This window comes from Solea solea, chromosome 18 (assembly GCF_958295425.1).
Source record: "Solea solea chromosome 18, fSolSol10.1, whole genome shotgun sequence".
Classification (NCBI taxonomy): domain Eukaryota; kingdom Metazoa; phylum Chordata; class Actinopteri; order Pleuronectiformes; family Soleidae; genus Solea; species Solea solea.
The window spans coordinates 3,713,463-3,729,904 of record NC_081151.1 but is presented as its reverse complement, the minus strand read 5'-3'; the positions used below and the strand labels follow the sequence as shown (position 1 = coordinate 3,729,904).

The following is a 16,442-nucleotide window of genomic DNA, read 5'->3' as shown; positions in this document are numbered from 1 at the left end:
CCATAGTCGGGGTCTTTGTATTTGGCCCATTATTACGTTGGTTAACGTTGATATATATATAAAAAAAAGTGTTCTAACTGCCCGCAAACATCCCACTGTGCACACGGCCGGATGGAGTAAAGCTACAACATTCACAGATGAGAACGTTCTGCACCAAAACAAACATTTTTAGCTCCATTTCAGAAGTAATCTGCACAACGATGTAATCAGGAAGTGGATTCTCTTATTTGCTTAGTTTCAGAGACTATAACTAATGAGAGACAACACTGGTTAATAATAACTGAGGGCAGCGGTACCTCAGTGGTAAAGCGAGTCGTCTTTCAACTGAAAGGTTGTGGGTTTGATTCCCAGCTCCACTAGTCGACATTAGGGATGGGAATCAGTATCAGTCCAATAAAAATGTAGAATCCGATACAATCTAAAAACCCTATATATATATATATATATATATACATATATATATATATAAATACATATATATATAAATACATATATATATAAATACATATATATACATACATATATACATACATACATACATACACACACACACACACACACACACACACGACTCAAAATGTAAATAAAAATGTGTTGCTAACTGCTTCATACGTTCATAAATGGTCTAAAATGACTGTATCAGACTAATATCGGTATCGGTAGATACTCGAGTTTTTGATATCGGTGTTGGACACAAAAAAGTGTTATCGGGGGACATCCCTAGTCTACGTGCTGATGTGTCCTCGGGCGAGACACTTATCCCCATGTTCTGGCGGCTGTGAATGGGTATGAAAGACGTGTGATAGAACCAGATGCACTTGTATGAATGTGTGAGTAGGGTGTGAACGGGTGAATTGCAGCTTTGAGTGCTGTATAAATACACACCATTTACCATAAAAAGTAAGAGAAGGACTAACTTTTTTTTTTGACTGAAACTGAAAGTCAAGTTTTAATGGAACTTTCATTCACAGCAGATAGTGGAGTCAGAGCTGATAAGAGGCCAGAAGTGAATATGGGGAACTGCATCATTGCTTCCAAAGTTGTTTTTGCACATTGATACTAAAAGCCAGGCCTGGAGTGTTCACTGTCATGTGGACAATAGGCATATCTAGAGGAGAATTCATGCATTTTTCTTTTTAAATGAAAATATAGAGTATTGTGGATGATGTCACCTAAAACAAACACACAAGGCTTTAATCCCGCAAAGGTAAAGGTGTACAGTCATCTGACTGTTGGTGTTCCCCCATAGGTCAACGTTTCACATGGACCGCCGGGACAGAAATGCCAATTGTCTTGTGGGTCAAGGCTACCCGACCAATACCCACACATACACAGACACACACAGACATACACCTACACCAAAATCCTGTCTCGAGTGGCATAGAAAGCTCTGGTCACAGCTGCTCTCCCCCGCCTCGGGAGGAATTGCTTCCATTTGGCCTGTCACTTTGGCCAGGGCCACTGTGGCTTTTCTCATTTGTCAGAGAGCGGGGGTGATCCTCCGGCTCTCGCGGCTAATCTGCAGCCGCAGGCTAGGAGGAGACACGCGCTCCGCTCACACATTCACAAAACACATACACGCACACGCCCGCGTGCGTGGACTCTCTCTTCTATCATCCGACTGTTACAGGCCTTACTTCACAAGGGTCTTTTTATTTTATTTTTTGTACTCCTTCCAGTCAGTGAGGGAAAACAAGAGACAGAAAAAGAGAGAGATGTAAAACGTACAAAAGTCAAGGATAGAACCATTTTTTTTAATTAAATGGAGCTTAATTTTTGAATCTGGTGATGAAATTACACTTTCATGTTACAATAAAATCTTTATTTTCTGTTGACTTGAACTGCAAGCAAAGTTGTGTTTTTTTTGTAATTATCCTCCAATAAAGTAAAATAAAAAACACTTAAACTCAAGGAGTCTTAGCTCCTTGGTCTCTTCCATGCATAAACACTCGCTTGGCACTTTGTATGAAATGTAATTTTAGTGCATCAAAGAGAGAAGTGGCCTGTGCTCGTGAGCATACACAGAATTCCTTAAGATCATCTTTGTCTTGATTCTACGGAAGAGTATTCGGGCCACATGTATAAAACAGCATGAATTCTGAGATTAAAGTCAGAATTCTGAGGAAAACAATCAGAAATTCTGGGATTAAAAATCTGAATTCTGAGATTAAAGTCAGACTTTATTCTGACTTTAACCTCAGAATTCATGCTGTTTTACACATATATATATTTTTTTGTGGCCCTACTACTCTTCCATATGTTTCTATAACAGGATGTTGTGGAATATTGCTAATAATAATAATAATAATAATAATAATAATAATAATAATACCACAGCCAAGCTCTGGTGGTTAATAACATTTTACAGCACTGAGGAAACACAGCAGTCCAATTAAAGAGCTGTCACACAAGGCTTTGAGGGAAACACGGCCAACGTGCTGTGCCAAAACCGATCCCATCATTAGAGGCTGCCATTGCTTTGAGGCACAAATACTTAAAAGTCTTTCTTTCAGTCGGCCTCAACTGCAGTCAACAGGTGATGGCTCTATACTTGATCATTAGTCCCGCCGTAAAAACCACTAGTATCAATATGCGCCTACCTGTGAGATCTCTGTCGGAATGGAAATAAATAACCCTGTGATCAAAAGCAGTTCAAAACTGGTTTGTCTGTTAAGATGAAAACAAATAAAGTTGCGGCTCTCGTTGGTGCTTTTAATACCGAGAGATAAACACAAGAACTCCACAGGAAGTAAATGGGTCCGTGTCAGTTCAACATGTCGAGCTACTCCAGATTAAAAAAAAATTAAAAATTAAAAGCTACTTTAGAAATAAGTAATTAAAGGAATTGTCATTTAGTTGGGGCATGTCTGACTTTCATCATCTGATAACATTTTAAAATGGAGTTCTTTTTCGTGTTTGCAAATAACGCTCGGAGCGTCTGAGATTACGGCGCAAACTAAACACTAATGTACTAATGAGTTCAATTTATGTTGTATAGCTATGATACACACACGTTTGTTTTATTATTTTCAGAGAAAGGAAGATAATTTCAGCGCAGCAGAGATTATTTGTCTGAAGCATATATTTAAAATATATGAGGCAGTTTAATTGAGAAACACAATTATTTGTGGGTTGTTGAACGAATTCAATTATAACGTGCACACACAAAAAACACACACACTAAACTGATATTAATGGTAATAATTTAAGTAATTGCAAGTACGTGTTGTAGTATTACAGCAACTGGGGGAAAAAAGCACACTATGTTTCAATTTAAACAAATTAAACATGCGTCAATATTTTAATATATACTGTACTGCCTTTGCAGTAGGAAGACCTGGTGTAACAGGCCATAATATACCCCCAGTCTGGAATAAACCCGGATTAAAGCGGCCTATGCTAGATTATACCCCAGGTATATAATGGTCTGGGCCGCTTTAACCCCGGAGTATAAATTAGCCTAGGCCAGACTATACTCCCCTTGATTGTATTTACACAAGAATTACTTAATTGTCCAACATTTTATTGGGGTTTCCACTGTGTCATATAAATTAAGTGAGAAACTGACCTAAATCTGGCTTAAATCTTGAAATATGACCACAACCCTGAGCACATTGTGAAATGATGCTGTCCACCAAAAACGTCAACAAGTCACAAAAGAAGAAACTGCATTTCAAAATAAAAGACGACAATCAATATCACGCTCAGAAAATGTGAAATGTCAAAAGCTTGTTAGTAAATAGAGACTTGTTTTTGGATAAATGTGTGAAACTTAGATACAACTTAAGTACTTGATGACTTCTATATATCCTACATTTTGTTAGGTTGCTGATGACAAAAGCTAATTTCAAGATTCGCCAGTTGTACTCTGGCCTGGGTCAAACTATACCCGGGTTTATTCTGGGCAGGGGTTAATTTGGTCTGTTACACCGGGTTCACGACCCAGGTGGAAACAAGGGCCTTTCTTCACTGTTCTCCCCCGTGTGTGAGTGGGTTTTCTCCGGGTTCTCCGGTTTCCTCCTGCAATAAAGTTCACTTACTTACTCCCACAGTGCCAAACTCTGACAAAGATTTGAGGAATCGGTCAACTGGACACTCTAAATTGACCGTAGGTGTGAGTGAGTGTAAGAAACGATGGACTGGCGACCCGCCTTTCACTCTATGTCAGCTGGGATTGGCACCAACAACCGTCATGTGGAGGTGAACTACACTATACTACACTTTAAAAAAAAAAGAAGAGAAACAGAATTTTTGATTTTTCTGTACATTGACAATAAAAGTCTTTGAATCTTGAATAAAGTGGTAGAAGATGAACAAATTAATTTCATTATATATGTATATACTGAATCTATTCTATACACATTAAAAAGTTTCATTTTCACCAACTATGTAAACAAAACTGAGCAATAACTACTCAAAATGCTTGAAATTGGATTGAATTTGTGAAATACGTCACAGTTCAAAGTTCACTTGAACAAAAACAAGAGAAAAACGGTCTAACTTTGTGACTTCTGCACAATTATTGCTATTTTATATCACTACTAAAAATGCAATATGAAATTAATCATAACTTTGCCTCAACAACACATAAGGAGACGAAAAAATACATGACCTATGTGACCTATAAACCCACACCCTCAGGATGTCCATATAAGGAGTTGTGTATCATTCCCACAGAAAATGACCAATTAACGGTTCATAAACAGTTGCAGATACCAGACACTCTAAAAACAGTGAAGTTGTAAAGTGCAGGAGTTAAAAGTTAATGTTGTTTATTAGAAAAGTGTCTCTGACAGAGAATGCATAGGTGATCGTGTAACTTCCCCCGAGTATCCGGATAAGTTTTGCCGCACACACATTGATCAAAGTCTCAAGTTTAATTTGCAAATCGTTGCAAAACATATTAGAGAAAACATCATCTGAGTGATGGCCATAACTTTTAAAGTCTTTCTGACAACCTTAATATATTTCCAGGTTTAATTATTTCTTAATATTGACATTTCTAATTAAGCGGCATAATTGGAAATCCTGTGTGCAGTGGCAATTATTTCAGAGGCCACTGAAAATTTAATATATAAAGAAAAAAAATTATTAATGAATACTACCGCTTTTAATTGCTGTGTACCCAGAGTCGTAATTGCTGCAGCATCCTCGCCGAAATGACATGATGACAAATACAAGTGTCATGTCAGCGCTTTCCTCCTTCATCTCACACCTCAATCAAAGCTAATCCATTTCACCTCGGCTATGAACACTGAAACAAATTAAAGTCCCATTTCATTTTCCACCTTCATTAAAGGCATAGTGTTTCCAAGGTTACAATCATTTAGTAACAGTGGAACAAACAATTTAAAAAGGAGGGTGTGTATGTATGTGTGTGTGTACGCGTTTTGTCAACGCTGGATGAAGGTAAAAAAAAACAATCAGTGCGTTTTTAATCCTCGAAGTGTTTCCGCACACATTTATCGCGAAACAAAGCCTTTTTTCATCTACACTAATATTTTAATATTAAAAATTAGAAGCTTATTATGAATTTTAGTAATAAGTGCATCCTGTTTATATAGACGTGTTACTCCAAATCCATGACAGCATGAGCAGTAACGTTATGTTCTTAGTGTTCCCTTGTGCAAAAATAACTGTACAAAGACCTCCTTAAAAGGTGGTAGTGTAATTCTTTTCACACAAGCTTAAAATATGTCACATTTGGAGAGTGTTGACACACCACACTTTCTTCTTTGCTCAAATATAAAGAAAGACAAACAGAAACTGAATAAGAGAAAGAAACGCAGGGCTGGGGGTGGGGGTGGTGGTGGTGGTGGGGGGGAGGTGGGGGGGCAATGATGAGCTCTCAGACTAGCCTCTTTGGCATGCAAATCATATCTGAATTTCCTCATTAGCATAAATGCATGAGCAACTTTAAATGCTTTTAATTTTCAATCTCGCCAAGCAGAGTAGTAATTTGTCACTGTCAGGATGGGAGAGTAAAAAGGGGGGTGGGGGGGGGGGACCAGAGGGAGCCAAGGACTCCACGCTAAACAGGAATCACAGAAAATTTCTGATTTACTAATTGACTGATGTGCAGTTCAGTCGAGTTGCCTTGAAGGTGTAAATAATTCTGTGTACATTGGAAATGGCAAAGAGAGAGAGAGTGTTGGGTGGATACAGGAAAGCACATTACATGATGATGATGCCTCTCCCCAGGCCACACTTTTCTCTGCCGATTCTAATTTCCAGCCTTTTACATTTCCACTCTCTCGTCTCTCTAAAGGGGGAGCGGGGTCTGCTGTTTTAGTACACAGTACACAGATAATCAACGGGAAATTAAAACAAAATGTCACTTTTTTTTTTTTTTTTCTCTTTGCCGTTTGCGTGAAAGGAGGCGGCAGCTCAAAGCCTTTCAGCAGCCGAGCACAAAAACATTCCGGCAGGCTTATCACACGAGGAGCTGTAAGTCATTTTCAAATGTTATCTTCATGCTTTCAAGACGTTAAGATCAGTTGACAGTGCACTCTGATGTCTAAACCATTAACGTCTAATTTTTTCGGAACAAAGTAGTTCAGATTCAGACAGACCTTGTTAGCTAAATTTAGCTGAAGGTGAAAACGTGTGTGTGTGTGGGAGGGGGGGGGGAGAAAAGATTTAACAAGCTCCCCCATTTTTAATGACTAAAACCAATTAAGCAAACATAATTAGTATTCTGTAAGAAAAGCACTGACAACTGCAGCGTGAGGATTGCTGCTTACCTTCCAAAGAAGGCCGACCATCTGACGAGATCTTGGGAGGATGTGTCCGTCTGTACGCCAGCTGGGCCGGGGGAACACGGAATCAATGCCCTCTCGTCACCATATTGCAAAGGTAATCACCTCCAGAAGATTTGGGACATCCGACTTCTTCACACTCACTGGAAACTGGAAAGAAACACAAACAGTAGCATGAAAAACAATTCTTCTTTGGTGTTTTACAGTCGTAAACATTTACCATTGATTACCTTTACCTTCTCTATCCTTTCTCCTTTTTTGTGATGTAAACACAGAAAGTATCTAAAGTGCTTATCTTGAGATTACAGAGCATTTCGGCTGTTTTTTCCCCATTACTATGTTTAAACATACAGTATATACAGAGGCAATATAGAGTTTCTTATATCCTTTTTTTCAGCACAACCTAGGCAATCTGATGAAAAAAAAAATATAATTTTCACCAACTATATAAACAAACCTGAGCAAAAAGTACTTAAAATGTGTAAAATTTGTTTAAAAAAGTTGGCTAGGCTAATTTTTATGAACAAAAATAAGAAATAAGAAAAACGGTCTAATTTTTGCTTTTTGAATAATTGCTAAAAAAATGTGATGTGAAAATGAATCATAACTTTGACTCAACACATTAGATGACCTGAATATGTGACCTATAAACACACACCCCAGGATGTCCATATAAGGAGTCGTGTATTATTCCCACGGAATGCCGCGTGAGCACCAGGGGGTTAATTAAGTACAATAAAAATATGATAAGGTAGGGTAATACATAAAAGAACTCGTACCATCTGATTTCAAACGTAATCACCAAGTAAGAGATAGCTGGGTAGTCACACTGACGGTAGCAGGGGCTGAACAATAAATGGAAATTTTATCAAAAGTCAGAACACTGCCTTACTGCAATTTTCAAATCACAGGAGTTGCAATACTTGTGTGTAAAATCCCCATTTTACATTCAATATAGTCTATACTACACTGACCTGTATTCATCATCTTCCACAGAGTAAAGAAAACTGTTTCTGCACAAATATCACACAGTCATCATCTTAAATATCGCACTCACAATTTTAATCAAAATAATTGCAATTAGAAATTTATATAAAGTCTTTCGGCACCAGATGGTAGCCTGTATTACTTCTCATTTCCAATCTATTACCTGTATATTACTTTTTTATTAGCAAGCTGGAAATTGGATTAGAAATAATAATAGTATTAAAATTACTACCACACTATTGCCGTGTTGTTGTCGTACTGTAATGTAAAGTATTCGCAGTTCATCAGGTGTTGTGGTTCAGGCAACTAAAGGACATTTTGAAATATACTTTGCAGTAAGTTTCAGCTTAAAGAAGGTATAATTTAGACCATTTATTATTATTATTACCTAGCACATTAGAGGCGATTTTAACATTTATGTTATTTGTAAAGGAAAAAGCGACCGTGAAACTTTTTTTTTTTTATCTCTGCCAAACAAATGCTGAGCCAAACCAGACCACGGAGCTGTGAACCTTTGCTTATATCAACACATAAAGAGTATACCTGACATCAGGGTTTTAGTTTCCAATGTTTCCTTGTAGCATTTGTATTTAAAGAAAAAAAAAAAAAAAAAAAAAACTGAAAGCTATTTTGGTCAGACGGGAGACGGCAAATAGGAAAGTGCACTCCTGGTGTGAGCAAACCATCCCACAGGATCCTCAGATGCTCATGTTGAAACGTCAGGGGCTGTCAATCATCGGAGCGCCATGGCAACAGGCGGAGGGAAGTGGAGTTTTAGTTTTATGGTGAGTGAACTGTTGTGACAACTAACAAGGCTAATTAGCGAGTGTGATATTTTTCCTTCCAGACCTGCATCCTGCACCACATTATATGGAACACCGTCTTCACTAGCACGACTGATTTCATTGATTCAATTGCTTTCATTTGATTTAAAACCCTTTATTTAGTTCTGCACAAAAAAGATGAAATGTAAAAATGTCCAGTCATGATAATAAAAGTGAGTAAGTAAAAGTGAGACATTTAACTTTGAATTTTGCACCACAAAAACAAATATTCTGGTTTAAAAAATAAAATAAGATAATTTTATTGAAATGAGTTAAATGGCATAATTATTGTGGTTTAAGAAAAGTATAAGACATTTTTATACACAGGAAATGTAGCAACACCTTGTAAAGTAACAGAGAATCTTGCTCTGCCATTTCACCCGTGACAAACACAAAATAATTGGACCACAGCTCAACCAGCAAGAGAAAGAAAGCTATATGGACTCTATGTGTTTGGTGTATGGCAGCAGACACTCAAAGGTATATACTCTATATAACTCCTCTGCAGGCAGAGAGATGAAAAGAGAGGAAAGCTGTGGCATATTAACTCCTCACAGCACACTCATACTGCCCTCCAGTGGTAAAAGAGTGAATAACTGCTGTTATGATGCCAGGAGGTGAACACAATCTGAGATGACAACAGTGCAAAGGAAGCATTAAAGCAATAACCTCCCATCAGGATATACATTTATTTTCATTTTGAATCTGAATAGTTCATAAATTACAATTTCTGAGCCGAGGAAGGTCATTTCCCCTTGACTCATTTGACTATAAAATATTAACTTAGAAAGTAATTGATGAACTATTTCAGATTGTAAAATATAAAAATTCATTGTACTCTAAAGTCTTTTGTACAGGCTTATATATATCTATATTGAAAATGTTAATGAAATCTTTCCATGTTTAAATCGAACAATTTATGGTCAAGGGAAACACATGACAGGCTCCCTGGAATATTATTATTATAATATATTATTTTTCAGCCCAGGACCCCTAGAACAACAACAAACGTACAATCTCTGCTTTAAAAAAAAGTGACATGTCTCTGCGACATAATTTGCCTCACCTGTCTATTTAACGAGGACGTCATATGAAAACAATGTTCATGGAGGCCGGCCGTCTTTCGTCCATTCTGCACTCACTGTAGCTTCCTGGGATCAAATGCTGGGCACAGATTGTTAAAGGTTAAGGCAGAGGTCTCAAACTCTATATTTATAGATTCATTTTGCCTCATAAATGGGTTTTTTATTGTGAAAAATATACACTATACGGACAAAAGTATTTGGACGCCTGACCATCACATCAACAGGGATTGACATATTCAAAAACAGTACTTTAATATGGTAGTTGGTCCCTCTTTTTGCAGCTTCTGCATTTTTACTTTTTACTCACGTTGTCCTTAAACTGTTGTCACAAAGATAAAAGCACAGAATAGTCCAGAATGTCTTAGCACTAAGTTTGTCCTTCACTGGAGATAAGGGGCTTAAAAGGCTGATTAAGCCTGATTAAAAACACCTGATTTCAATACTAAAACAGGTGTGGCCAATTACTTTTGTCCAAGTAGTGTACCTTTACTCACCAAAACAAACACTTTTATTTTGAAATGATGTAAAAAAAAATATCATTAATGCTTTAATTTGATGGAATATTGTGGAAAAACGTTTGATTTGAAGCTCAAGTGGCTCCCGGGTCGTTTGCGTTTGAGAGCCCTAGCATAGGTTTTAGCATTAGCATTAGCTTTGAGATGAAGTGAGGTCAAAGAGTTAACATTCCTCGAAATGTAGAGGAAAGAAAACAAGTTAATGTGACTTATTTCAAACAACGGTTGCCATGAGTGCATTAAACCTTAATGTTAACTGATTTTTATTTAGTTTTTTGTTTTTTTAACTGATTTATAAAACATAAAATAACCTAGAAGTTTGAATGAAAGCAGAGCTAATACAACGTTAACAAACTGCAGCATGATGTAGTTTGTCAGTGAAAAACTGTGAACACTTTGACCACAAAGTAAAATTAAATCAGTAAACTCACCATGTAAAGTGATTGTAATCCCAGCATGGTTTCCATTTACTTCCGCCTCTTCTTCTTCTTCGTGGATTTTAAATGTAAAATGCTCTTAATAGCAGTCGACAAACCAGCGTGTTGGTGCATTGCTGCAGCCTACTGGGCTGGAAGGTGGAGCAGTTGAGACATGATTACACCAAATTACAATCATTTCAGAGGGAATTTCATAAATTTTTATTCAGACCTCTGATAAGATTTAAAAAAATGTATTTTTTTTGGAATATTTTGACTATTTGAGAAACACCTCCATGTTTTGTTTGTTTGTCAAATTAAACATTTTAAACAAAATATTTCTCACAAAAATAGCAGTAACAAAAATAATGAAAATGAGCAGAAATAAAAAAAAATTCACTGCGCAATTGATAAATTATAATTTTTTTATACCAAATAAAGAGAATAAAAAACAAACAATGCATGAAAATATAAGTAAAGCTAAATTACATCGTATTTATTCAAGATGTGAATCCTAATTACTTATTACTCCCTACACTGTGATACTTTGTTCCATCAAACTCCTTCTGATTCTTGGTTTCTTTCTCATTTCTCAAATCTTTTCTGTAAGTTGCTTGGAAGAATTTTCTTATTTGCAGAAAATTATTAAAACAGAAAAAGAAGAATTTGAATTATTTACACATTTGAACTTCATCTGCTGCTTGAACGCCACTGCCAGAGCCGTGATGTCATCATCAGGAGTGACATCATCAGTCAGCCTTTCATCTGTTTGAAAGTGACATCACTGATGACATCACGCTTTCCTCTTTCAAAAAGACGACAGAAGTCTTTTCGTCAGTGACTTTGTGTGACAACACCGCACAAGAGCCACAACTTTAACCTCATAAAGGAGCTGTACTTTTTTTGGAACCTTTGGGATTATTATGAAATGTTATATTTAGCTTTGTGTTGGATTCATATTAATTGTAAAATGTGAGTATTAACTTGCACTGTCTCTATTATAAGTGCAAATAATGCCTGATCATCACAGGAACATAATAGAAGTGTCTTATATATATATATATATATACATATATATATATATATATATATATATATATATATACATATATATATATATATATATATATATATATATATATATATATTATATAGTGACAGTATTTTCTTCCTATGCCACAGATCATGGATTCTGAAGCCAATGACTTCCAGCTTCAGTTTGAAACGCTACAAAAGCAGGACATGCACTCATCAAATGTCAGGTGAGTTATTTAGAGGCAGCACACGGCACATTTATTTCACATTTAATTAGCATAATAAGCAATATGAATAGGATTGCTTATTATAGGAACATGTCATTTATCTTTTTTCGTCTGTAGAAAAGCAGAATGGGAAAACATGGCGCGGTTGTGTGTGAAGACCTGCAGGATGGACGCGGCACGTGTGTGCTTTGGGAAAATGAAAAATGCCAGAGCAGCAAAAGCACTGAGGGAGGCCGAGGCCGAGCCAGAACCAGAGGCCCAGGTGGCAATGTTGGCCGTTCACCTCGGCATGCGTGTGAGATATCCAATACTTTACAATCCAAAAATCACACATGTTGCATGCTTCAATAGGCACAGACTGTAAAAATGTAAATAAAAATACACAAAAGCATTTTTGGGTCATTTATTTCTTCTTTTTTTTTGTCGTTAACAGCTTCATACGTTCATATATGCTCTAAAAGGACTGTATCGGACTATGATATCAATATCAGTAGAGTTTGAGATATCAGTACCGGTATCGTCCCACCCCGTAGTCGTTTTTTTACATAAATGTGTTATTCCATCATCATGCGACAGTGGATCCGAGATCCATTCCCTCATTCCTACAACAAAAGCGGAAGCTGAGATTGAAAAAAATGAATAAAATTGACAAAAAGTCAACGTCAAATTCACTTCCTTCAAAGAAAATAAAAGCCCTACACAGGAAAAAAATGGGTGAAACCGCCCTCAACGACAGAACTTTCCATATCAACATACATTAACCTTTCCATCGTCTTTTCCTGTCGTCCAACAGGAGGACGCCGAAAATCTGTACAGGAGCTGCCAACGCTACGACCTCTTAATCTATTTCTACCAGGCTTTGGGAGAATGGCAGAAAGCTTTAGAGACGGCAGAAACCCATGACCACATCCACCTCAGCACCACACACTACAATTACGCCAAACACCTGGAGTCCATGGGTAACAAGACCCTGGCCATTGAACAGTGAGTCTCAATAGTGTGTGGATTTATATTCAAGATACAGTACTTGGGTAATTGTCATTCTATTGTTGTTGTTGTTGCAGTTATGAGAAATCAGACACACACAGGACCGAAGTTCCCAGAATGCTCCAGCATGACGCGTCATCTCTTGAGAGCTACGTCATCAAAAAGAAGGACAAGTACGTTTAACATGTGCCTTCAGGAGAGAACATGACATGATTCTCGTACTCTTGTGTACATAAAGTTGCATGAATCCTTTCACATTTTCCAAACCAGGGACATCTACAAGTGGTGGGCCCAGTACCTGGAGAGCCAGTCAGACATGGACTCAGCACTGCATTATTATGAATGTGCCCAGGATTATGTCTCCCTGGTTCGACTCTACTGCTGCATGGGGAACACACAGAAGGTGAGTGTCATGTAGCCGTTGTATTGTTTTATTTAAACATATATTTGTTTCAGAAACTGTTTTTAAATGAATCATTTAATCATCTCCCTTTCTCTTTAATACACTTTCATTTATCCTGGAAATAATTTGAGCTACTCTGAATAAATCTTTGGTTGTCACAGAATTTCACAATCTAATGTGTAATTAGTTATGAAACTGCTGATTCTCACTATACTATAAGTATGTGTTTGTATTCAAACTCAAATCACCTGGGGGCCAATGAGCATATAGTCTAGTCACATAGAGGAAAAAAAGTGGAAAAAACAACTATTTAGTAGCCGGTGGGCAATATAAGATATTCATTATGGTATTAGACAGAATTGCAAAGTAAAAGTGCTTGTGATTCACAATAAAAACATATTCATAATGCACAAAAACAGAGAATTAAATTGAAAATGACAAAGATAATTGCGATTAAAACAGCTTAAATATATGTAATTTCATGTTGAGTGTAATACATTTAATAAAGCAATGATTACAACCGAATGTTTTATTACTATTGTAAAAATATTGCCGGCAAATACATTTAGTCTTAGATTCTGTCTCTATTCCATCACCTTGCAAAGTGGTGGGCGGGCCGCATGTAATCGATTGGAGGGCCACATGTGGCCCCCGGGCTTGTGTCATCTCTGAAGTTTCGAGGCAATCGGTCAGTGTATGGTGAAGTTATACGGCACTTCCTGTCTTTCACAGGCATTTGAGATCGCTCACACCACAGGTGACCGAGCAGCGTCGTTCTACGTGGCCAGGAACTTTGAGCGGCAGAAGGACGTCAAACAGGCCGTCCACTTCTACATCAGAGCGCAGGCCTACAACAACGCCATTCGACTTTGTCAGGTACGGCACTGCTGCTGTGTACGCACGCACACACACACAGACGTTACCCGTGTTTATGCTCTTGTCTCGTCGTCTGTGAACAGGACAACGGTCTGGACGACCAGCTGATGAGCACGGCTCTGCTCAGTAACCCGCAGGACATGATGGAAGCTGCCAATTACTACAAAAAGAAAGACATCCACATGGACCGAGCTGTCGAGCTTTACCTCAAGGTTTGTTCATCTTCTTTCGGCTTCTCACCTTTAGGGGTTTGCCACAGCCGATCATCTGCCTCCATCTTGTCCTCTCTCCCTTGCGCCCTTTTCTGTTACACCAACATCTCCTCCTTCATAACATCCATGAATCTTCCTCCTTTTCCTCCTGCGCGGCAGCTCCATCTTCAGCATCCTTTGCTCAAAACAATCACTGTCCCTCCTCTGCACATGATCAAACCACCTCAACCTTACCTGTCCCTCAAATTCTTCTCATTTCTAATCCTGTCCATCCTGGTCACTCCCAACAAAAATATCAGCTTCTTCAGCTCTGCCACCTCCAGCTCCTGTCTCCAAGCCAAACATCATAGCCAATATAAATACCAATATCACCTCCCTATTCCAAGTTAAAATGAACTTCTGTTGCATATTTATGTTTAAATGTAGGCTGGTTGTGCCTCCAAAGCTTTTGAGTTGGCCTTCGCCACCCAGCAGTTCTCCACGCTCCAGTCGATCGCTGAGAATCTGGATGAGAACGCGTCCCCAGCTCTCCTGGCACGCTGCGCCGACTTCCTCATCACACAGTCGCAGCACGAGAAGGCCGTGGAGCTGCTGATAGCCGCTAAGAAGGTACCTGATCGAGTCACATTATCACTGCCAGTTAGCACCTCTTTCTCATCTAGTAATGTGTGTCTTATTTTTTTGTTTGTTTCGCGTACCCAGTACCATCAAGCCTTGAAGGTGTGTGTCAAACAAAACGTGACCATCACAGAGGAGCTGGCGGAGAGAATGAGTGCAACCGCTTCAAAAGACTTGTCAGAAGAAGCCCACAAAGAAGTGCTGGAGAGGATCGCTGACTGCTGCAGACAGCAGGGCAATTACGGCCTGGCTGTAAAGAAATACACACAAGCGGGCAACAAGTCTAAGGTAAGATTGTCGTGTGTGGGTGGGAAACACTATAATGGATCCACGAGGCTCTGAAAATCTCACTCCACCAGGCCATGAGGTCACTCCTGAAGACGGGCGACACGCAGAAAATCGTATTCTACGCCAACTTCTGTCGCAAGAAAGAGCTTTTCATCATGGCCGCAAACTACCTGCAGTCTCTGGACTGGCAAAAAAATCGAGAGATCTTCAAGACCATCGTTGATTTCTACACGAAAGGGCGGGCGCTGGACCTGCTGGCTGGCTTCTATGAAGTCTGGGCTCAGGTGTGGAACAGGAATCTGCTCATTTACGCTGCAGTAATACATTTTGGGCACATGAAAGATGCTTTTTTTCTGTTACCCCTTGTTAAGGTGGAGATTAACGACAACCAAAACTATGAGGAGGCGCTAAATGTTCTGAATGAAGCTGCCAAGTGTCTTTCAAAAGCAAAGGACTCTTCAACTGGACAGCAGGAAGCGAGACTGGCTGACCTGAAGCAAAAGATTGCCCTGATCAAGACTTTTGTTCGTGCACGCAGGTAAGCCCTTCACTCAAACTTTGACCTTTCTTGTTGTTTTCTGGCTGTGATCATGTGATCTTGGACCTTGTCCTCTCTTCTGCAGGTTGTATGCAGAGAACGCCGGCTTTGCTGTGCAGATATGTGAAGCTCTGCTGGACGAGCCACAGTTAGACAAAGCGGTCAGAATTGGAGACGTCTTTGGTTTCCTGGTGGATCACCACTGTCAAGAAGGCAACGTCCAGTTGGTAATTTTAGTCTCTTTTCCTGTGACAGGTGAAATCTCTCCTCTAAAGGGAGTTCTTGGAGGCTGAACCTTCTTGTCTTCTTCTATCTTCCATGTCTAGGCCTTTGGTAAGCTGCAGGAGCTCCACAAGCTGCTGCCAGCTCACAACGTGAGGCAATACATCAGCCAGGCGAGTCTGAAGGCCTTGCAGAAAGGGATGGCAGAGATCGGCGTGACGCCCGGCACATTGTGAAGGACCTAGGATTCAGTGGAGGACTCAAATATGTTATATTTAAGTTAATAAAATGAACATAAACACTCTTTTTTTTTGCAACGTTCAATATACAATATATGCCAGAGTAAAACTTTGGTTTTGGAGAAGTGAGGGCGGAGTTCTCCGTTTGATGCAATCTGCTGTTTAGGGATCTTGACTATTATTGATACAAATGTAGCACTATAAATAAATTG

The 16,442-nt window shown here is 38.7% G+C and overlaps 2 protein-coding genes across 2 annotated transcripts in view; one reads left to right on the top strand and one right to left on the bottom strand.

The window, feature by feature from the left end:
* Positions 1-9,714, bottom strand: part of LOC131444521 (AT-rich interactive domain-containing protein 1B-like) — a 204,799-nt gene extending 195,085 nt beyond the window's left edge. The window contains exons 1-2 of the mRNA XM_058614911.1: positions 9,636-9,714; positions 6,744-6,908 (exon numbers count right to left, since the gene is read on the bottom strand). Of these exons, the coding sequence (XP_058470894.1) occupies positions 6,744-6,764 (21 nt within the window). The 5' untranslated portion in view covers positions 6,765-6,908; positions 9,636-9,714. The remainder of the gene's footprint in view (positions 1-6,743; positions 6,909-9,635) is intronic.
* A 1,722-nt stretch (positions 9,715-11,436) lies between these two features.
* On the top strand, positions 11,437-16,295 carry LOC131444966 (intraflagellar transport protein 140 homolog). Its single transcript, XM_058615702.1, has 14 exons — positions 11,437-11,557; positions 11,768-11,847; positions 11,965-12,142; positions 12,641-12,831; positions 12,912-13,007; positions 13,105-13,237; positions 13,970-14,113; positions 14,197-14,325; positions 14,752-14,934; positions 15,028-15,231; positions 15,303-15,515; positions 15,603-15,769; positions 15,855-15,996; positions 16,096-16,295. Exons 2-14 carry the CDS (start codon positions 11,771-11,773, stop codon positions 16,225-16,227), a joined length of 1,989 nt encoding a protein of 662 aa, XP_058471685.1. The 5' UTR covers positions 11,437-11,557; positions 11,768-11,770; the 3' UTR covers positions 16,228-16,295.
* The last annotated feature ends 147 nt before the right edge of the window (positions 16,296-16,442 follow it).

What these genes read in the sequence shown, in the direction of transcription:
- LOC131444966 (XM_058615702.1), top strand. Translation starts at nt 11,771, where the DNA reads ATGGATTCTGAAGCCAATGACTTCCAGCTTCAGTTTGAAACGCTACAA. An exon ending in ATGCACTCATCAAATGTCAG is followed by an intron (nt 11,848 to 11,964) that starts GTGAGTTATTTA and finishes TTTCGTCTGTAG; the next exon opens with AAAAGCAGAATGGGAAAACA. An exon ending in AAGCGGGCAACAAGTCTAAG is followed by an intron (nt 15,232 to 15,302) that starts GTAAGATTGTCG and finishes TCACTCCACCAG; the next exon opens with GCCATGAGGTCACTCCTGAA.